The 22,582-nt window shown below is 54.5% G+C and overlaps 2 protein-coding genes and 1 pseudogene across 3 annotated transcripts in view; all 3 read right to left on the bottom strand.

The window, feature by feature from the left end:
• The window catches only part of Spmap2 (sperm microtubule associated protein 2), an 11,468-nt gene extending 11,232 nt beyond the window's left edge, over nucleotides 1-236 (bottom strand). Inside the window, 1 exon segment of the mRNA XM_090329003.1 lies at nucleotides 16-236. Coding sequence (XP_090185129.1) covers nucleotides 16-236 — 221 coding nt within the window.
• Nucleotides 237-9,071: 8,835 nt separating this feature from the next.
• On the bottom strand, nucleotides 9,072-11,773 carry LOC150068632 (large ribosomal subunit protein uL29 pseudogene; annotated as a pseudogene).
• A 4,723-nt stretch (nucleotides 11,774-16,496) lies between these two features.
• C2cd4c (C2 calcium dependent domain containing 4C) lies at nucleotides 16,497-18,471 on the bottom strand. 2 transcript variants are annotated; one of them, XM_090328695.1, is made up of 2 exons: nucleotides 18,223-18,471; nucleotides 16,497-17,895 (listed from the first exon to the last, which is right to left on the bottom strand). In XM_090328695.1, the coding sequence occupies exon 2, from the start codon at nucleotides 17,846-17,848 to the stop codon at nucleotides 16,580-16,582; it is 1,269 nt and encodes a 422-aa protein (XP_090184821.1). In that variant the 5' UTR covers nucleotides 17,849-17,895; nucleotides 18,223-18,471; the 3' UTR covers nucleotides 16,497-16,579. The 2 variants fall into 2 exon arrangements, with proteins under 2 accessions (XP_090184821.1, XP_090184812.1); XM_090328686.1 differs by having other exon boundaries at nucleotides 18,355-18,471.
• Between the last annotated feature and the right edge of the window lie 4,111 nt (nucleotides 18,472-22,582).

Raw genomic sequence — 22,582 nt, 5'->3', positions numbered from 1 at the left:
TTGGTCCCATCTTGCAATCCCAGCTCTGTTTGCTCAAGGCTGGGGGTCTGGGGGGTCTGGCGCAGCCACTGGCTCTCGCATGATGTGCTCTGCACGTCCTCCGTGGCATCCTCAAGCTGCACTTCGGGCTCAGCCCCAACCTCTGAGGTGGTGTTGGTGGGCAGACTCTGCCGGCCCTCTCCCGTGGACAGGGTCCCAAGAGACCCCGTGGCTCTGCTCCCTGATATCCCAAACATATCTGCGCTTACCCTGGCGACAGGAGAATGGCCCCAACCCTGAGTTCCACCATCCTCATTCCAAGCCCCCAGCGGAATGTGGCTGTCAGATGATGTAGAAGTAACATACAGTTCCTTCCTCCTTCCTTCCTCCTCCCCTTCCTTATCCCCCTCCCTTTTTCTTCTCCTTCCCTCCTCCTCTTCTCTTCTTTCCTCCCTTCCTTCTTTACCTCCTTCCTTCCTTTTCCTCCTCCTCTCCCTTCCTTTCTCCCTCTCTTCTTTCTCCTTCCTCTCCTCTTCTTCCTCCTCTTTCCTTCCTCCCTTCTTCCTCCCTTATCTCCTTCCACTGTCTCTGTCTCTGTCCGTCCATCTGTCTGTCTCTCTCTCTCTGGTTTTTTTTTTTTTTTGTATGTGTGTGCTGGTACTTGGGCTGGCACTAAAGGCTTAAGTTCTGCCCCTTAGTGTTCTTGCTCAAGGCTGAGGCTCTACAGTTAAGTGATTTCTTCACGTCTTGCTTTTCTGCTGGCTAATTGTAGTGTCTCTTGGATTTGTCTGCCCGGGCTGGCTTCCAACCCAGATCCTTAGATCTCAGCCTTCTGGTAGCTGAGGCTATAGGTATGAGCCACTGGTGTTTGGCATAATACTGCAACTTACATCTTCCCACATCACACATGTAACATGACACCAAATGGATTCAGGATTTGAAGCTAAAACATTTTAAAACCTACAGGAAAAAAAAAATTAAGGGAGCCAGCCAGACACTGGTGTCTCACACCTGTAATCCTAGCTACTCAGGAGCCTGAGGGTCATGGTTCGAAGTCAGCCCAGGTAAAAAAAAAAGTCTGTGAGGGGCTGGGAGTTTGGCCTAGTGATAGAGTGCTTGCCTAGCATGCACGAAGACCCGAGTTTGATTCCTTGGTACCACATACTTAGAAACAGCCAGAAGTGGTGCTGAGGCTCAAGTGGTAGAGTTCTGGCCTTGAGAAAAATCCAAGGACAGAGCTCAGGCCCTGAGCTTAAAGCCCAGGGCTGGCAAAAAAAAAAAAAGTCTGTGAGACTCTTTATCGCTAATTAACTACCAGAAAACTGGAAGTGGTGCTGTGGCTCAAAGGGATAGAGTGCTAGCCTTGAGCAAGAAACTCAGGGGGCAGATCCCAGTCCTGAGTTCAAGCCCCATGACCTACAAAAAGAACCAAAAAAACAGGATGAACTGGGAGAGAGTCAACGAAGGAAGGAGTGACATTGCCCACAAAGAACGGTACTCAAGCTGGGCACTGGTGGCTCATGCCTGTAATCCTACCTACTCAGGAGGCCGAGAGCTGAGGATCGTGGTTTGAAGCCAACCCAGGCAGAAAAGTCTCCACGGGACTCTGATCTCCAATGAACTGCTCGAAAAGCTACGTGGAAATGGCGCGATGGCACAGGTGCTACAGTACTAGCCTTGAGTACAAAGGGGCTCCGCCCCAGACCATGACTCCACAAAAGAAAGAACTCATTAACTGACTTAAGAAACGATAACCCCTCTGTGCACCACCTAAATAACAACAACAACAACAGGACGGGGGGGCATGGCTTAGTGGAAGAGTGAGTGCTCGCCTAGCATGCATGAAGCCCTGGGTTCCATTCCTCAGTACCACACACGCAGAAAAAGTCAGAAGCGTGCTGTGGTTCAAGTGGTAGAGCACTAGCCTTGAGCAAAACAAGTTCAGGGACAGTGCTCAGGTCCTGAGTTCATGTCCCAGAATTGGCAAAATAACAACAACAATAATAACACTAAAAAGATGAGATGAAGCGTACTCTTCAAACCAAGCAATCTGGCAGGGAGGTGTCACAGGATGGGACACTTGTGGGGCCTTTTCCTGCCACCTCTGTCAGACAGCTGGGATGGGGACAGGCCTCAAGCCTGGAGACCCGCAGGGAAGAGGTGACAGCCCTGTATGTTATTCAAAACTGTTCTACAGTGGAGCTGACCAGGGCTCTTGTAATAAAAGATGGGGTTAGAGGTGTGGTTCAAATGGAAGAACACCTGTCTAGCAAGTGCAAGGCCTTGAGTTCAAACTCCAGTATTTCCCCTCCTCCGCTTCCCCACCCTCCCAAAAAAATACTAGTGTGGTAAAATGGCACCAGGCATCCAGGACGCTGGGGGAAGGGCTGGCTCTGGCCCCAGTGCTCGGCTGGGAAGGAGCGGGTATGGGTCCTGCTTGATGACTTGGTTCTGAAATGTTCTCCCCCCACCACCCCAAGGACTTAGGTGTGGCCGGCCGGGCTGTGCAGCAGTGTGATCAGAGTCAGGGCTTCTGGGAAGTGCTGGTCACCTGGGGTTTTACTCAGCTGTTTGGTAAAGTGAGCAGAACCTGCTCAGCTCACAGCCCTTCTGGCTTTGCAGCCTGCAGGGATGCAGGCAGGCAGCAGACAATACCTGCCAGTGTTACCAGGTTGGGGGGGACGAGGGGGTGAGAGAGAGAGAGAGAGAGAGAGAGAGAGAGAGAGAGAGAGAGAGAGAGAGAGAGAGAGAGAGAGAGAGAGAGAGAGAGAGAGAGAATCATATCTTTCTCCGTCCTCCTCTTCTCTGTCTCTTGAGTCTCAGGGGTTTTGATTCCCTGAGCTGTGGTCCCATTGGTCACTGCTATGCAAATGAGGTATGAGACAAACTGACCAATCAGAGAAGATGTGCTGAGTCACCAGGGAGGCTGTAGACAAGAAACTGTAGTCCTCAATTAGGTCGGCCTCTTGCTCCCCCACCTCACCCCAGCTAAGACTAGAGGCCACATTCCACTCTCCTCAGAGGAATTTTCTACCTCCTGGTCTCAGATGACCAAGACAACAATGCCTTCTAATTTCTTTTTTTGTTGGTGGGCTTGAACTCTGGGCCTGGGCCCCTGTCCCAGAGCTTTTCAGTACAAGGCTTCTGCCCTATCCCTGGGCCTGGGCACTGTCCCCTGAGCTCTTCAGCTCAAGGCCGCCGCCCTAACCCCTTGAGCCAAGCCTCACTTCCCGTTTTCTAGTTCTTATTTGGAATTCCTCTTCTGTGCCCAGGCTGGCTTTGAACCTTGATCCTCAGATCTCGGCCTTCTGAGTAGCTAGGATTACAGGGATGAGCCACCACGCCTGGCTATGCCTTCTACTTTCTACTAAAATACATTGTGGGGGGAGGGAAGGAGGAGCAGCCTGATCCCTGATTTACCTACAGAATCTTTTAGCTATTTTTTTTTTTGCCAGTCCTGGCTTGAGCTCAGGACCTGAGCACTGTCCTTGGACTTTCTCAAGGCTTAGCACTCTACCACTTGAGCCTCAGCACCACTTTCTGGCTTTTTTCTATGTATGTGGTACCGAGGAATCGAACCCAGGTCTTCCTGCATGCTAGGCAAGCACTTTAACCACTAGGCCAAACTCCCGGCCCCAACCTTCTAGCTTTTTAACTGCATTTGCCCGGTTTACTTGGAGGCAGCCACTGATAGATTGTAATTTGATGGGGTCTCTGGGTGGTCGAAGGAGAGCCTTGTTGGGAGATATGGGTCATGTGGAACATTGGCTTGAATGATTTTCTTGCTTTCTCCTTCCTGGCTGCCATGAGGTGACATCCTCCCATGACCCCCCCTTCCCTCCCTCCCCCTTCCTCCTCCTTCCCCCTAGTCTCTCCCCATCACTACCACACTCTACCCCACCCAACCTCAGGCCCAAAGCTCCTAGGGCCAACTGAACACGTAACAAATCTCCAAAACTAGGCTGGGTGCTGGTGTCTCACGCTTGTAATCCTAGCTACTCAGGAGGCTGAGATCTGAGGATCATGGCTCAAATTAACCCTGCCATGAAAATCCATGAGACTTATCTCCAATTAACCACCAGGAAACTGGGAGTGGCTCTGTAGCTCAAAGCGGTAGAGCACTAGCCTTGAGCCAAAGAGCTCAGGGACAGTGCCCAGGCCAGAGTTCAAGCCTCACAATCAACCAAAAAAAAAACAAAACAAAAAAAAAAAAAACAGGAGCTAGAGCAAAACTTCTGGAAGCTGTTTTTCTCACCTGTTTTGCAATAATTCACATTTTGATAAGCAGACTACTCTGCTTATCAAGTTCACTCCTGAGCAGAGGATAGAGATATTGACAAGGAAGAGGAGAAGGAAAGGAAAAGGCAGAGGAGAAGGAGCAGCAGAGGAGGAGGAGGAGAGAAAAGGGAGGCAGAGGAGGAGGAGGAAGAGGAGCTAGGAAAACAAAATGAAAAAAGAGAGGAGGCAGGGGAGGAAGAGGCAGAGGGGGAAGGAAACTGGGGCTTGAACCACACTTAGTCACTCTCTGACAGCTCCATCTTCCTTACTTAATGAACCCCCAAAAAGGTGGCCTGGGGTCAGCTTGCCTCCCCTTCCCTCTGCCCTCCCCAGTCTTTTCTTGCTGTCTCTCTCTCCCCAGGCCCAGCATCCACTCTCTGGGGCCAGAGCTCTGCTGTGGCTCCAGGGCCCTGGTTTGTCTTTCTCACAACTTGGTCCTAACGAATCTGTCTGGAATCCCTGCCTGGTCAGCTGAAACAGGGCTTCTTTATACTGCTGCCTTAAGCTTAGACTTGTGTTGTTTTGTTTTTCTCCTCCAGTTTTGTCAGTGCCTTCCACATCAATGCCTTTTGCCTGTTGCGCACTGGGGGCTCATACCTGTAATCCTAGCTGCTCAGGATGCGGAGAGATGGGGACTGAGTTTCAAACCAACCTGGTCAGGAAAGTCTGTGAGATGCCTTTTGTGGTTGTTTTGTCCCAGTCCTGGGGTTTGGGCACTGTCCCAGAGCACCTTTTTGCTCAAGGCTAGCACTTTACCACTTAAGCCCTCCCCTTCCCCCTCCCCTTCCCCCTCCCCTTCCCCCTCCCCTTCTCCCCTCCTGCTCCCCCTCCCTTTCCCTCCTCCTTCTCCTCCTCCTCTTCCCCCTCCCCTTCCCCTCCTTCTCCTTCTTCTTCTTCTTCTTCTTCTTCTTCTTCTTCTTCTTCTTCTTCTTCTGTGATTAATTGGAGATAAAAATCTCACAGGGGCCGGGAGCATAGCCTAAGCAGCTGAGTGTTCACCAAGCATGCATGAAGCCCTAGGTTCGATTCCCTGGTACCACATACACAGAAAAAGCCAGAAGTGGTGCTGTAGCTCATGTGGCAGAGTTCTAGCCTTGAGCAAAAAAGTGTTCAAAGACAGTGCCCAGGCCCTGAGTTCAAGCCCCAGGACTGGGGAAGAAAAAATACTAGACAGCAAAAAGTCTCACAGACTTTCCTACCTGGGCTGGCTTTGAACCATAATCCTCAGATCTCAGCTTTCTGAGTAGCTAGGATTACAAGCAAGAGCCATTAGCACCCGTGTGTGTGTGTGTGTGTGTGTGTGTGTGTGTGTGTGTGTGCATGTGTGTGTGTGTGTGTGTGCATGTGTGTGTGACAGGGAAGGGGGTTAAAGGAAGGCCAGAGCAGAGTGGAGGACTAGAGAAAACCAGAGGAGAAAGCTGCAATGCTTGGTATGACCACAAGGTGACGCCCTGCCCCAAGCCACAGGAACCTCCATTTGCGGGCAGCAGTCCTCTATTGGTCCCATTATACTGAGGAAGACAGCTGAGCTCAGAGAGGCAGTACAGGGGGTAGATGGATGCACAGCCGGGAACCTAAACTCCCTCCAGCTCGGGTTACACTTGCATAGAAAATTCATAGTAAAAACACTTCAAAGGGCCAGGAGTTTGGCCTAGTGGTAGAAGGTTCATCTAGCACACATGAAGACCGGGGTTCGATTCCTCACCACATACAGAGAAAAGCCGAAGTGATGCTGTGGCTCAAGTGGTAGAATGCTAGCCTTGAGAAAGCCCAAGGACAGTGCTCAGGCCCTGAGATCAAGCCCAGGACTGGCCAAAAATAAAAAACAAACAAACAACAACACTAAGAAGCCAGAATGGATGGGAAAGGGCTTCTGAGTCTCTTAATTCCTTGAAAGACAGCACCCAGGCCCTGAATTCAAGCCCAGGACTGGCACACACATGCAGACAAACAAACAATCAAAAAAAAATCTCCCTGGAGCTGTACCCTGGTGGCTACAAGAGGCTGAGATCTGAGAATCAAAGTTCAGAGCCAGCCTTAGGGAGACAAATGTGAGACTTTTATCTCTAACTAACCAGCAAAAAGGCAGAAGTAGAGCTATGGCTCAAGTGGTAGAGCATGCTATCCTTGAGTGAAAACGTGGAGGGACAGAGCCCAGGTCCTAAGTTCAAGCCCCAGTATTGGTACACACACACACACACACACACACACACACACACACACACACACACACACACACACACAGTGAAGTACAGCAGGCACAGTCTGGGAATGGCCATGAAACCAAACCTTCCTTTTTCCCAGTTGTCCACACACCTTTCTGCCTGGACTGCCTGTTCTTGGAAACAGAGCAAGCATCTGGGAAAGTGGGGAGCATGCCGAGATCTGCCACCCCTGGGAGTGGGGGGGGAGCGCAGCCCACTTGTGGCTGGCTGTCTGTGCCTTTTCCCCCAACACCTGGACCTAAGGTTCAACAGTCCCTGAGTAAGGTGGAGGCTGTTCTCATCTGTCACCCCCTCCTCACAGGCTTTTGTGGGGTGCATGGCCGGGGGGTGGGGGACTGGGAGCTGCTCCGAGTCTCATAGTCCCATGGCTTCAGGCACAATATCATTGCGTGCTTTCTGGAGGGCCCAGGGCCTGGGGGTGGGGGAGGGGGGAGGAGGCAGCGCCTGGCATCCTTGGCAGTTCAAAGCGCAGTCTGGTTCCTATGGAGATGCCCAGAACAGAACTGGGATGAGAGCTAGGCTTCCCGACACACGCCCCGCACAGCGCTCGCTGCCCAGAGACTAAATTAAGTCCTTCAGGTGGTGGTGGTGGTGTGTGTGTGTCGGGGGGGAGATGGATAGAAAGGGAGGATGGAAAATGAGCTGGGTGTTGAGTCTGCCGAGGGGATCTGGAAAAGGTGGGGGGCCCAGCCACCCTGCTCTCACCCCACCCCAGCCAGGCTGCCACTCAGCAGGGATGAAGAAGGAGATGTCAAGATTCCCCCCACTCCCCAGGGATGGGGGGTGGGGAGCCTGGAGGAGGCGGGCCTAGAGGCTTGGAGCGGTCACACACACACACACACACACACACACACACACACACACACACACTGTTCGTATGCAATTGAATTTCTTCTGCCATTCTGTGGACATTATGGGTTTTATCAGTCCTTCATTCCTCCATGTAGCAGCACCCCAGCCGGGACAGTGGCCCGTGTCCCCCACAAATGCCTCCGGGGAGGGGACTCAGCCTCTCTATACCTGGGGATCCCACAAGCGTCCCCCTCCCCCTCCCAGGAGACTCCATGATCACCCGTCCCTGTTCTGCCGGGACCGTAGGGCGATCCCCACATTGGAATCAACCCCTATGTGGGGGGGCAGCCAGTTCTAGAAGCTGGGGTCCTCTGGCTCAGCCTTGTCTGGTAAGGACAGAGATTAAACTCAAATGCTTGTTTTGGTTTGTTTGGTTTTTGTTTTGGTGCCTTACTGGTGTTTGAACTCAGAGCTTAGGCACTGAATTCCATGTTTTTCACTCAGGATTGGGCCTCTACCACTTGAGCCATACCTCTACTTCCAGCTTTTTTGTTGTTGGTGGTTCATTGGAAATTAGAGTCTCATGGCTCCCCTTCTCCCCCCACCCCCGCCCCAAGCTGGCTATGACCTGTGATTCTCAGCTCTCAGCCTCCTGAGTAGCTAGGATTACAAATGAGAGCCACCAGGCGTGTCTTTTCCTGTATAATGACGGGGATTTCCCCCTCGGGGCGGGCAGTGGGACTGGACTCTCCACTGGAATGAGCATCCGGGTGCCTGCAGGGGAGAAAGCAGCATGGTGGGCGGGGCTTACCAGCACCTCCCCAGTCCAGCGACATCACCCAGCATCTGCTGGCAGTCACTTCCAGGAAGGAAGAGTGCGTGCAAGGGGAGGCCAGCCAGGGGCTGCACAAGGGGTTGCACACTCATTGTTCTTGTCTGAAAAGTGCAAAACAGCCTCCTGTCAGCTCTAAGGAAGCATGGGCACCCATGCCAGGCAGCAGCGACGCACACCTGTACTCACAGCTACACTGCAGCAGCTAGTAATCCTGGCTCCGCAGATTGACGTTCAGAGCCAGCCCAGGCGGGAAAGTCTGTGAGATTCTTATCTCCAGTGAACCACCAGAAAACCAGAAGTAGAGCTGTAGTAGAGCCCTAGCTTTAAGCAAAAAAAAAAAAAGCCCAAGGACAGCACCCAGATCCTGACTGACCAAAAAAAAAGGAAAGAAAGAACTGGGTGCCAGTAGCTCTCAAACCTGTCATCCTAGCTACTCAGGACGCTGAGATCTGAGGATCAAGGTTCGAAGCCAGCCGGGGAACAAAAGGACCTGAGACTCTTATCTCCAATGAACCTCTAGAAAATGGGAAGTGGAGCTTGGCTCAAGGATAGGGCGGTGGCCTTGAGCTGAGGAGCTCAGGGACAGCGCCCAGGTCGAGTTCAAGCCCCATGACTCCTCCCCCCTCCTGCTTCCCTCCCCCACACACAAAGAATTGTGGAGACGAGGATGATGGAGGATGACAGCGGACGGCAGGCGAATGATGGAGGATCATGGGTGATGGTGGCGGAGGGTGGTGGAAGGAGGGTGGAGGATGCTAGGAGGATCGTGGAGAATCATGGGAGGACAATGAAGAATTCTGGGAGAGTCAGGCACCCATGGTTCACACCTGTAATTATAACCACTCAACAGGCCAAGATCTGAGAATCATAGTTCAAAGGCAGCCAGGGCGTGAAAGTCTGGGAGCTTTTTTCTTCTTCTTCTTCTTCTTTTCCGGGTTTTCATTTGATCATTGTGGCACTGCTCAGATTTTGATGGCCCATTTGCACCGAGGGGACCGCTGCTCCTTCTGCTGCAGCTTCTTGGTTTTCAGCTTCTCCTCATGTTTAGTGAGGCCCCAGCCCAGGAGTCAAGTCTTCTTAGGCTGCAGGTGCAGGGGCTTCTCCTCCTCCTCCTCCTCCTCCTCCTTCTTCTTCTTCTTCTTTGTGGGTCAAGGGGCTTGAACTCGGCCTGGGTGCTGTCTCTGAGCTCTAGCTCGAGGCTACCGCCCTACCCTTGAGCCAGGGTCTTGTACTTCTTGCCCTTGCGGGATTCCTTGAGGTTTTCTTCCTGAGTTTGGATAATGACAGTGAGAACCCGGGCATTGGATTTACAGACAACTCAGATTTTGGAGAGCTTGGACACCACGCCACCAGCCAGTTCAGCCACGCACAGCTGGGACAGCTCCACCTTCAGTGCTCCAGCTGTTTCAGCAGCTTCTGCTTCTTTTTTGCAAAGATCCCAAGCCAAGTAGAGTATATCTGTGAGATGTTTGGTCTTGTCTGTTTTTTAATTGAAATATAATTTGTATATGAGGAAGGACACAGATCTCTAAGTTTCTTTAACTCAGTGAACTTTTATTATTGCTCCTCAAATCGCATTAACCACTTTGTCTGTTGTCAGCCATGAGACTTGAATTCAAGGCCTGGCCCTGAGCTCTTTTGCTCAAGGCTGGTGCTCTACCACTTGAGCCACTGCACCACTTGTGGCTTTTGGACTTTCCTACCTGGGCTGGCTTTGAACCTCGATCCTCAGATCTCAGCCTCCTGAGTAGCTAGAATGATAGGCGTGAGCCATCAGCTCCTAGGGGCAAGTTACATTTTGGGGGGGGTGTACTCCATGGTGATGCAGTTGCTGGGCCAGCTAAAAATTCTGGGTACTCCATTATCAGGAACCCCTTCCCTGGAGATTGTTTTGCTCACCATATTTTCCCCACACTATCTTCTGACTGACAGTGAAGAAGCCTCCACTATCCTCAAGCCTCCATGCTCACGCTCGCTGCCGTTTACCTCTTTCGTGATTGTAGCCATCCCGTGGGCGGGAAGTGCTATCTTGTTGTGCTTCGGGTCTGTGTTTCCCTAATAATGAATGATGTCAAGCTTGTGTTCCTGAGTTTGCTGGCCATTTGTGGGTCTTTAGAGAAATGCCTGTTTAGTCCTGCGCGCTCGTTTGTAAATGGAGGATTTGGCATTTTGCAGCTGAGGTGTGTATATATATATTGGATCTGGTACTTGACCATTTGCATTTGGAACCCAGCAAGCATTTATAAATACACGGAGCCCAGCAGCCACCATCCACCCACCCAGCCAGCAAAATCAGCCACCGACAGTGACAGCAGCTGTCTTTGCTGCCATTCTGCCTTGTGTGTATGCTCTGGTTCATTGGAGATGAGTCACAGAGTTTCCCTGCCCAAACTGGATTTGAACTGGGATCCTCAGACCCTCAATGTGGGGAGCTCAGCTCTGGAGAGGACGCCACGGGATCATCACCCCCAAGGACATCCTAGGAGCTGCCACAGGATTCGCCGCGGGAATCCTAACTTTGGGCAGGAATCAGCAATCAAAAGAAACGGGAGGGCTGGGAGGTGCCTAGTGGTAGAATGCTCGCCTAGCATACATGAAGCCCAGGGTTCGATTCCTCAGTACCACATACATAGAAAAAGCCCAAAGTGGTGTTGTGGCTCAATTAGTAGAGTGCTAGCCTTGAGCAAAAGATCTCAGGGACAGTGCCCAGGCCCTGAGTTCAAGCCCCATGATGAAGAAGAAGGAGGAAGAGGAGGAGAAGGAAGAGGAAGAGGAGGAGGAAGAGGAGGAGGAGGGGAGGAAGAGGAAAAGGGGAGGAGGAGGAGGAGGAAGAGGAGGAAGAGGAGGAGAAGGAGAAAGAGGAAGAGGAGGAGGAGGAAAAAGAGGAGGAGGAGGAGGAGGAAGAGGAGAAAGAGGAGGAGAAGGAGGAAGAGGAGGAGGAGGAAGAGGAAGAGGAGGAGGGGCAACAACAATAACAGAAAGGAGGGAGGGAGGGAAGGAGGCATCCTGGTGACAGAAATCCCCTCGTAGAGGCCATCGTGGAGCAGGTGAGATTTGCTCTAGAGTATGCACTAGTCTCTCACCCATGCTCTCCTGCACCCAGCCACCAAAACAGAACACCCTGGGTGCGCTTATCAGTGCCACCATGCAAGGGAGGGCACAGGTGCTAGAGAGGAAACTGAATCACAGGGCCATGGTAACTTTCCAGGATTTGAACCCTAGCAGGCAGATGTGGCTCTGGGACCTGACTCGAGGACAGGCCAGAGAGCAGGAGCAGGGCAGAGGAGGGAACCTCTGGATGTGTGTTCACATCTACCAGCCCAGTGGTTCAAGCAGGTCTCTTTGCCCTCCCACTCTCCCCAGGCCTCAGTTTTCCCATCTGAGAGTGAGTCTCATTGCAGATAAGAATCTTAGGGAGCTGAGAGTTTGGCCTAGTGGTAGAGTGCTTGCCTAGCATTCACGAAGACCCGGGTTCGATTCCTCGGTACCACATACATAGAAAAAAATGTGGTACTGTGGCTCAAGTGATAGAGCACTAGCTTTGAAGAAAACCCAGGGACAGTGCTCAGGCCTTAAGTTCAAGTCCCAGGACTGGGAAAAAAAAAAAAAAAAAAAAAAGAGGCTCAGGGACTTCCCTGCCCCGGCTGGCTTTGAACTGTGACATCAGCTCTCAGTCTCCTGAGTAGCTAGGATAACAGGCATGAGCCACAGGTGCCAGGCCCAGTGAGGACTTAATACACAGGTCCTTCACTCAGGCGGAGAAACTGAGGCTCAAGTTCAGTGCTTATGAAAGCCCTACCAGGAGAGGCTGGCTCCCTTCACCGTTCCACCAATCAGCTCAGCTGGCTGTGACACAACCCCGCCCCCCTCCCCAGCCCAGCGCAGCTGTGGAGAAAGGCGAATGCTGAATTGGATGCCTGGGGAGGGGGACACACCAGGAACCCCACACACACAGCCAGCAAGAGGAGGAGCCTGGAGGGTTGGAGAGCCCACCCACCCACCACCAGGCTGGGGGTCAGCTCTGAAGACAGCCAACTGGTGATCTTGGTCTTAATACGATGCCTTCCATCATCCTGGCCAAGCTGTGCAATTCTGTAGAATGATCTGGCAAATTCAATTAAGCTCTACCACAACAGAACCTTCCAGCGCTCCTGGTCCACAGAGCCCCTGGGAGGCCGGGGAGAATCAGAGATGCCCCTGGGCTTGCCCAGAGCCACACTGTGAAGAGGAAAAACTGAGCTTCCATCCCTCCCCCCAACCCCACACAGACCGCCCCTTCCAGTATCTGAGGGCCTTGGAGTAGAAATGCTTATGGCATCTCCATCCAACAAAGACAGGGCACGAGGGCTCAGTGAGAGGCTGGTAGGGCCACAGGGCACCATGGTAGAACCAGCAGGGGAATGGAAGTGGTATTGTGGGCACAGATTTGGGTGTAGAATCCCAGGATGTCCCCAGAACACCTTACGACCTGAGGCCTCCCCGCTCCTCCCTCTACATTTGCTTCTGTTCCTCTCCACAAAGGCCTTTCTATCAGTTCACCCCTCACTCCAGGCCCTCTGCAGCTCTGGGTGCCCCCAGCTCAGGCCTCAGTAAACGGGGTCCCTTTCTTGCTCCTTCCCCGTCTGAGGGTCCCTCAAGGCAGGGCTTCTTCCTTCAACAGCCTTCAGGCCACTGAAAAACTGGACTATGTTCTTGGCTGCCAGTGGAAGAAATCACTTCACCCGAGGAGACGAAAGGGGGCTGGGAATTTTTCTTGGTCTGAATTGAAGCAATAGACAATCCTCAGCTTCAGATAAGGCTGTTCAACCTGAACACGACCCTTACTTCTTAGCTCTCCTGTTCCCTGCACTGGCTCTATACTGAAGTGGGGGCATTTATCGGTGATGATTTACATCAAATTGGCGGTGCAGGGCCTCCTGAGGAATTCCCAGCGGGCAGCCAGACTCAGGGCAGAGGAGAATGCTGAGGCTGACACTTGCCTCTGCCATGGAAGAAAGCCACACAGCCCCAAACGCAGTGGCAGCCACTGTCACACAGGGAGGAGCGATCTCTGCTCTGGCCAGCATCTTCAGACAGAGTAGTTACACGGGCCTGGTATGCAGGGGGTGTGGGTGTGCGTTAGGGCACAGCCTGAGCAGGAGGCAGGGCCCAGAGAGCGAGAGGTGGGTAGAAGGGGGGACACTGCGTGGCCCCCCCAGAGGATCTGAGGGGGAGGAGACAGCCAGAGCCCCATAAATACAGGGTGATGACATGCCAGTGTGCTCACGGTTCACACAGGCACATGCGTACACCACAGCACACACAGCTATACACTCACGAGAGGCTACTATGGTTACACATATTGTCATGAGCCATCACATATAGGACACACACACGGGCACAGGGTGGGGGCATATGTCTTCCTGGCACGCGCACACACGCGCACACACACACACACACACACACACACACACACACACACACACACACGGCCTGGGGATGAGTAGCTGGTGGGGAAGAGCAGAGCCCAGTTGCCCTGGCAACACATCCTGGGACCCGTGGGCCTCCTCAGCGTGGCTCATCTGCCTGATAAGCAGCAGGAAAGGCCTGACGAGGACCTGCGCCCTGTCGGATGGATCATGGGTGGTCACTTCCGGAGAGATCTGGGTGGCAGCCAAGGTCACAGGGTCATGTCCTGGGAGGTCAGAGGAGAGGTAAAACCCCAAAGACTACAGGGGTCACAGCCTGCTTGATGGCTCAGGTGGGTCTAAACCAGAAGTCAGGAGGCAAAACCTAAGCCCAGTCCACTCCTGCCCTGTAGCTCATGGGACTGGGCAGGCCCAGTGGCCCCCCTCCACTATCACCCAAGGACCCCTGATCTTCTTTCACCCCCTCACCTGTCTAGGGTAGGAAGAAATCCCAGAATTCCTATAGGCAGAAGAGGACATCAGGTCCCACCCACAGGCCCAGGGGAGACCACAGGACTCTATGGCCGGCGAAGGGGGAGGGGCAGGGTGGGCCTTGACTGCCAACCCCAGTGCCTGTACTCGGCACCCTGCAGATCTGGCTCCCAGCCAGGGCCCCTGGATACCCTGTACTAGTGGGAAGTTGATGGCTTCAGACCAGTGTGATGTACAGGGAATGAGGGGTCTGGGGTGGGAGGGGTAGAAAGACAAGGCCAATCCCTCCTCTGCCCACCCAGCCCAAGGCAGAAGTGAAACCCAACCTCCCCTCACACAGCAGGGAAGGACAGGCCAAGCAGGCTTCTGTCTGATCACAGCTGAAGCTGTGGCCAGTTGATTGCATCTGAGGGTCCCCAAATGAGCTAGGACCAGAAGAAGCAGGAGCTGTGGTCAGCTGTCTCCAGGCTGAGGTTAGAACACTGGATGGACAGGCAAGGTCAGTGCCCAGCCACCCAGACTGCTGCGTGCCAGGTATGCATGTGTCACAGCAGGGCTGGGGGTGGAGGGGCGCTCCCACTGGGCACCTGAGGAGGAGGAGGCAGCCAGAGAGGTCTCTCCTCACCTGGCATCCCCACAATCCAAAGCCAAACTTCCTTCCCTTTTACTCTACAGCAGAGCGAGCAGACCTCCACCCCCACATTCCCGAAACACCTTTATTGCACTAAAAACAGCATGTATAAACAAACACATTTGGGAAGGTGTCATAAAGAAGATTCATCCACAGTCAACTTCAAACACAAAGATATCAAACAGTGCAGAGATATAGAAAACAGGTTTAAGGGTATAGGGGGCCCCAAGGAGGACAGGGCAGAGGTCAGAAAACAGAGAGGGCAGTGTCAGGCTCCATGCAGGGTCCCTTTGCCCCTAGCCTGACCAGCCCAGGCCTCACAAGTCCCCCAGAAAATAGGGACACCCCCTTTCAAGGTCCCCCTCATTCTGTCTCAAAGGGACACAGATTTCTCTCAAGGATGGATATCAGGAGCCGGGGCGGGGGATCAGTTCCCACAACCCCTCTATAGTAAGACCTGGAAGTTAGGAGGTACAAAACTAACAAAGAGGGTGACAAAGAGAAAGGAGCATTCTGAACCCCACAGCAGTGCCTGGGGTTGTCTGGGCCCAGCAGGCCTTCTGTCCTATGTGAATCCTGCAGTGTGGCAGAATTCCAGCAAGAATCCACATAGCCCTGGCCCTGCCCAGCTGTCCGACTCCCCCAACCAAACAAAAGCCAGGACCAGCCCGCTCCTGGTGAGTCTTCCTATTTGCCATCATCAGATCCTATTTACACGTGTGGAGCCAGGGCCACTGGCCAAGGGTGCCAGCTGGAAGGAAGGATAGGTGGTCCTCACGCCAGCCTGGCAGTCGTGGCGTCAGGGCATTAGCTGTTCCAACCATGGTGAAGACATGAAAAGCCCACCGTAGAGAAGGAGTGGAGGGCTTCTTCAGTCTGGGAACACCGCAGGCAGAATACCAAGCATTTTCAGGGCAATCAGTGGCTCAATGCCTGTTATCCTAACTGCTCAGGAAACTTGAGATCTGAGAGTCCAGGTTTGAAGCCAGCATGGACAGGAAAAAATAAAATAAAATAAAAGCCCAAAGTGGAGCTCTGACTCAAATGGTGGAGAGCTATCCTTGAGTGGAAAAAAATAATCATTAGTGAGTTGGGTACCCGTGGCTCACACCTGTAATCCTAGCTACTCAGGAGCCTGAGATCTGAGGATCATGGTTCGAAGCCAGCCCAGGCAGGAAAGGCCATGAGACTCTTTGTCTCCAATTAACCACTAGAAAACCAGAAGTGGAGCCTTGGCTCAAGTGGTAGAGTGCTCGCCTTAGAACAGAAAAGCTCAGGGACAGCGCCTAGGCCCTGAGTTCAAACCCCACAACTGGAGAGAGAGAGAGAGAGCACTCAAGGCCCTGAGTTCAAACCCCAGTACCAGCACATGCGCATAAAAAGAGGAGCTTGGGGGGCCTAGTGGTAGAGTGCTTGCTTAGCATGCACAAAGACCGGGGTTCCATTCCTCAATACCACATACATAGAAAAAGCCACGAGTGGTGCTGTGGCTCAAGTGGTTGAGCCCTAGCCTTGAGAAAGCTCAAGAACAGTGCTCAGGCCCTGCGTTCAAGCCCCAGGACTGGCAAGAAAAAAAAAGGAAGTCTTCAGGGCCTCAGCAGAATGTGGTGGTGATAAAGAAGTGGGAGAAACTGATACCCACACATCAAGGGAAAAGACTGCTCAGTGCAGGACTCAACCTGGGAAGAACAATCTTGGTGCACCTCCACAAATCCCTGGGCCCCTCACAACCTCTTCCTGCAACCCCACTTGGAGCTCTGGGGCTCTTTTCTTTGCCCTGGCAGTCTCTCTTCCTCCAGAAAGGGAAAAAAAAAAATGACACTGTAGGCAGCATCTGGGCCCCTGGGAACCCCCAGCCCAGCCTAAGTGAGGCCTGCCTTCCAGCTGGGTCCCCAACCTGCCAATCTGCCTCCACCACCTCACCCAGAGGGGACTTGGCCCCCTCCTCCTGCCCTTGGCCTTACAGGAAGGGGAGCAGCGAGGTGAGGGGCAGTTCCTTCTCCCCCAGCAGCGTGTCCCGCTTGAGGCTGCTACCCTTGTTCACCACCTTGATTCTCAGGGCCAGCTTGCGGACGCTGGCAGGCCCCAGGCCGTCGAAGAAGAAGTCCTCGTTGAAGATGGGATGGCGGCTGTTCTTGATGATGGTACTTCGCTGTTTCTGCAGCTTGCCGGGCACCAGGCACAGCCCCACGCAGCAGTTGATGCTGCGGGCGTCGCAGGGCCGCTCGTACAGGCCCTCGGCGGCCAGCAGGCGCACGCGCAGCCGGGCCTGCGCCGCCTCGTACTCGGCCAGCAGCCGCACGCTGCCCCTCACCCCCATGCGCACCGTGTGCTCCCCACGAGGTGTCTGGCCAGACTCGGGACCAGGTTCTGGGGTGGCCCGGCGAGTGAGGCGCCTCCGGACTCCGGGACTCGTGTCCGGGGTGCTGTCATCGGCCGACAGGGACCCGTGGCGCCCCACGGAGTGTTTGAGTTGGCTCACCTTGGCCTGGCTGTCCTGGGCAAAGCCCTTGAGCAGTGACACAGAGCGGGACAGCAGAGGGGACCCGAACGGAGAAGACTCGGCCGAGGACCCTGTGTCACTCTCCCCACCACTGAAATAGCGCCCGGGGCTCATGAGGGCCCCCCCAGATTCCCGTGGCCCCCCATCCCCTCCATTGGCTTTGCCGCCTGGCCGGCGGCGCCCCGCCCCGGGCGAGCCCACCTGGGCCAGGGCCCCGTGCTCACTGTGGAAAAGAGACTCCTTGCGCCGGGTGTGGGGGCTCTCGGCCAGGGTGGCAAAGCCATAGGATGTCTGCGCCTTGGGCACGGAGGGCAGGGACATGGCGCCCTGGGCCTGGGGGTCAGCATTCGTGGCCTCCTCGGCCGGCCAGTCCTCCGCACTCTCTATCTGGATGACATGTTTGGTGGCTGCCTTCAGCAGGCTGCGGCTCTCGGCGGCCAGCTTGGCTGGCAGCCGGGGGCTCCGGGGGGCTCGGCGGGGAGCGGCCGAGGCCAGGCTCTGTTCCGATGGGGAAGGGCCCAGCTCGGCCTGCCCCTCGGCCTCGGCGGGGCCCGAGGGCAGCTTGGGAGGGATGAAGAAGTCGGGGATCTTGTCGGGTGTCAGCACATTGCTGTACAGAGGCCCCTTGGAGGCCTTGTCCCCGGCTTCACCCGCGGCCCCCCGACCCCCGCCATTCTCTCCAGACCCCCGAATCCGCTCCAGAAACCACATGTTGGTTTTTTTCATGAGGACAGCCAGCGGGGAGGCCAGGGAAGGGGCCGCACACACAGCACCTGGGAAGAGAAGGGGGAGGGGCGTCAGGGGCGGGCACCGTCCAGGGGGGAGGGGGCCACCTGTCAGGCCCCGGGCGCTCAGGGACGGGGGACGGGGCTGGGGGGTGGGGCGCCCCGCCGGGGCCCGGATTCCTCCTCGCAGAGAACGGGGCTCAACTTCCCAGCCCTGGGGGGTGGGGACAGGTGGGGGGCGCAGCCCCCGGCCGCGCGCCCGTCCGTGCCAGGGGATCCCTGCGCGCTGTCCGAAGGGTTCCCAACCCGGTCCCCCGGGAGGACCCGGGACGCGCGGCCCCAGGTGTCCCGGCCCCGCCCCCGGCTGCCACCCACCTGTGGCTTCTCCCGGTGCGGGGTCGGGGAGGAGGGCGCAGCGCAGCCAGACCTCGCCACCCCCCGGGCTTCGCCTGCGGCCTGGGGTCTCGACGATCCCCCCCCCCTTGCCGGGGCTGGCCCTGGGCTCACCTGCCGGCGGCCGGCGGGAGGTTCTGGAACGGCGCTAGGCTCGGCGACAGGCCCGAGCGCAAGATCCCGAGCCCGAGGTGGCAGCGCAGTCGCCCGCTCGGCGGGAAACCGCCCACCCGGCCGTATTCCTCCGAGTGTGACCGCGCGCTCCTCCCCGCGCGCCCGCTGCAGGGCGGGGCCTCTGGAGGGGCGGGGCCTCCGGGAGGGGCGGGGCCTCTGGCGGGGCGGGGCACACAGGAAGCCGAATCTCCATGTCCGAGGGGGAAGGGGGCGTGGCCCGATGCTCGTGCGGTCTTGGTCGGGGGCGTGGCCTGTGGTGTGGGCGGGGCCAACGCGGGGCTGACTCTCTACGTGGGGAGGGGGGCCGGGTTCAGCACCGAATTGGCCACAGGGCAGGGACTTCCAGCACCTGGTGAGATGGGAACCACATTCTCAGTCAGACTCTGAGCATCCTAGATTATCAATGACAGGCTGACTCCTCTGGACCCCAGACACCGCCCCCCCAACCCCTCAACCACAGGCCTATTTCTTTCCCCTCTATGTAGATGAAGGTGAGTGGTGTTTTCTCAATATAAAGAGTAAGCCAGGGCCGGGAGTTTGGCCTAGTGGTAGAGCACTTGCCTAGCATGCACGAAGACCCGGGCTCGATTCCTTGGTACCACATACATACAAAAAAGCCGAAAGTGGTGCTGAGGCTCAAGTGGTAGAGCTCTAGCCTTGAGAAAGTCCAAGGACAGTGCTCAGGCCCTGAGCTCAAGCCCAGGACTGGCAAAAAAAAAAAAAAAAAAAAAGAGTAAGCCAAAAACTGGGCGCTGAGGCTCATGCCTGTAATCCTCGCTGCTGGAAAAAATGAGATCTGAAGATAGAGGTTCAAAGCCAACCTGGGCAGGAAAGTCTATGAGACTCATTTCTAATTAACCAGGAATAAGCCAGATGTGGAGCTGTGGCTCAAGTGGAAAAGTGCCAGCCTTGAGAAAAAAAAGAAAGCTAAGGCAAAGAGCTCAGGCCTTGAGTTGAAATTCCAGGTCCAGTGTGCACGTGTGGCAAGCCATTCTAGACAAAAGTAAAGTCAAGAGAGAGTGTTCAGGGCTCAGACCCCCGCACACCCTCTAGGTAAACAGACCTTTCCTGCTAGCCCCAGCCTTCACCAACACCTTGACCCTTTTTTCTTGCCTCAGTTTCCTCTTCCAGAACCCAGATGCCTACTTCCTTGACCAGACTTGATTTAACAAGCCGAAAAGATAAGGTATCTACTGGCACCCTGCAGACATCTGGTGCTTTATTGAATTATTGATTGTCAAGAGCCACCCATGTTCCACAAATGTCCCTAAGTGCCATCATGACCCATGCTGGAATACTGACAGGACGAGTGACTGCTGGCCCATCAGCTGAGGAAAGGGTGCAGGACTGACACTCTGTCCCCTGATACCGCCACACATCCTGGAAGCCAGGTGGAGTTGGAGGCTAATCATCCAGACGGGTCAGAAGCCAGGATGAACAATGTCCTCAAGGGCCTGCTCTGGGCCAATTGAGAGGTCTTCAGTAAGTATTTGCCAGACACCAGGCATGGTGGTAAAAGCCTGTCATCCTAGAGCACAGGAGGCAGAGATAGAAGGCTTGGAGTTCAAGATCAGCCTGGGATACATTGTGAGATCCTGTCTCAAAACAAAGAAAAAGAAATTTGTCAGACAATTATGCAACAGGCAAGAAGACAGTGTTGAGAATGGAGCTCTGTCCTGCAGTAAACTCCTCCAGGACTGGGGAAGAGGCCCAAAGGCTCCTGTTTATTGCACAGTTTGGGGATGACAAAGCCAGGTCTTCTGATACCCAGAAGTGGCCCATGGGGCTCACATCCCAGCACTCCCGTGAAGTTTGGAACAGCGTCTCTCCTCTCATCTGGGGATCTCAGCTTCCTGAGTTGCTAGGATTTCAGCCATGAGCCACTGGTGCCAAATCAGTATCCTTTCCCCAAGCACCCAGTGTTTGCAGAGAACCTGCAAGGTGAGTGTTGGCTACTGTCCCCTATCACCCCTATGTTATGCAAGTAATCAAAGGTCTCAGCCATGGCCAGTCCTGGAAAGACTGGGAATCAAATATCACCAGCCTAGCACAGCCAGAAGTCCCGCCCTTGCTCCCTACCTCCCTTACACTGGGAAACAGGGGCTGAAGATAAAAAGCATCCACTCATCCATGCCTACCCTGCTCACAGCAGAGGACGCTGTCTGGAGGCCAGGGAACTCAGCCCCATTCAGCTGGCTGTGGGCAAACAAAAACTGAGCTGGCAAGGGTGTGGTAGCCCCCAGGATGCCCAGGCTTTCTGGAGCCTACGAGGTTGCTGTAGCTGCATCTCACACTGAGTAAAAGGGGGCACAGGTGGTATCAACCGGCCCTATGCCTGGCCGTCAGTCATGCCACCTATGCTGAGTGACCTCTGCTCTAGCCCTGGGCTAGGGGCTGAAGGAGGAGTGATTCCCAGATGCCTGGATCCCAACAGACTCAGGCACGAGCTTGGAGAAGTACAGATGACTTCAAGGCCAGAACCCAAGACCCAAGGGCCCAAGGTCCAGGGCCAGTCATGAAACAGTCATATATGCCCACTGGGCTCTGGCAGGGACTGCTGCTGTACTGTCTTCTCCATCAGGATAAGAGGAATGGGCCGTTAGACAATCCCCAAGTGGGACCTCTTCATCCCCCCACCAGAACCCTGCCACAGCTTCCCTGCTAAGTGCCAGGTGTCCAGAGAGCAAGGCCCCTTGTTAGATTCACAAAGCCTTCATGAGGTGGGGGTGAGAGAGAATACCTCATCTAAGCTGCACAGGAGCTGAACGGGAACCTAGGACTCTCCTCCACCCATCCCAAGTCTCCTCCAGGGCAGATTGGGCCAAGGAGTGTTGGTTGACTGAATAATTGAGGCTAAAGAGAGTAGTGGGGCTAGGGGTGGAGTCAGGCATCTGAGCTTCCTGCTCCCTACTTGCAAAACAGTACCCCAGATTTTCTTGGCTGGGCAGGCAGGATGGGGGATGGGTGGGGCCAGTGTGTGATCTTGCTGTCCCAGCCTCCACCTCCTCACCTACAAAACCAGAATGTGAGCACCTGAACTCATACAGGTGTCAGCTGTTCCCACCATGGCGCCAGACCTCTGGGCTCCCAGGAGTACAAGGTGGAGGCGGGCAGGGAGCCTGGGCCTTGCAGCGCCCAGGGCTAATGCTGAGTGAATTTGTGAGCTGCTAGACGTCATCAAGGGCAGATATTTCCATGATACTCTGCTCAAGACCCCAATGCTTCCTCTCTACCTTCCCCTCCCGCCCTCACAGAAATGCATGCTCTTCTGTTCTTGAGTGCGCCAGCTCCACCTACCACAGGGTTTCTTTGTACATGCAGTCTCCTTTGCCCTGAACTCCACCTCCATCACATGGGGAATTTCCACTTGCCCTCAGATGACATTCCCTGAATCATTCTCACAGAGTCCCTCCACAGGTCCTGTGATATCTGAGTTCTAGGACTCTGGCTTTCATGGGTATCAGTGCACATTTACTCATGGATAGCACAAGGAAAAGTCTGACTGGGCACTGTTGTGTTTCTGTTGTCTACCAGAAAGTGTTTAGGATGCTGAGGATCTTGAGTGGATTAAAGATGGATATAGAGGGCCTGGAGTTTAGCCTAGTGGTAGAGTGCTTGCCTAGCATGCACGAGGACCCGGGTTCAATTCCTTGGTACCACATACATAGAAAAAAGCCAGAAATGGTGCTGAGGCTCAAGTGGTAGAGCTCTAGCCTTGAGAAAGTCCAAGGACAGTGCTCAGGCCCTGAGTTCATGGCCCAGGACTGGTAAAAAAAAAAAAGATGGATATAGAGATGGGTGGCTAAATAGGTAGATGGATACAGTGGATGGGTAGATGGATGGATGGATGAATAGGGTGCATGGCTGAATGGGTAGATAGATGGACAGGTATATAGGTGGATGGATGGATGGATAGATGGATGGATGGTTGAATGGGTGATAGATAGGTGGGTGGGTGGATGGATGGTTGAATGGGTGGATGGACAGGTAGATGGGAAGATGGATGGATGGATGGATGGGTGGGTAGATGGATGGATGGGTGGACAGATGGACAGGTGGGTAGATGGATGAATGGATGGATGGATGGTTGGGTGGGTGGGTGGATGGAACAATAGATGGTTGAACAGGCGGATAGATGGACAGGTAAGTGGATGGATGGTTGGACGGT

Source organism: Megascapheus bottae, chromosome 1 (genome assembly GCF_031878675.1).
Source record: "Megascapheus bottae isolate mThoBot1 chromosome 1, mThoBot2.hap1, whole genome shotgun sequence".
NCBI classification, from domain to species: Eukaryota; Metazoa; Chordata; class Mammalia; order Rodentia; family Geomyidae; genus Megascapheus; species Megascapheus bottae.
Note: the sequence above shows the minus strand (reverse complement) of the source record. Positions and strands in the feature narration are given on the sequence as shown.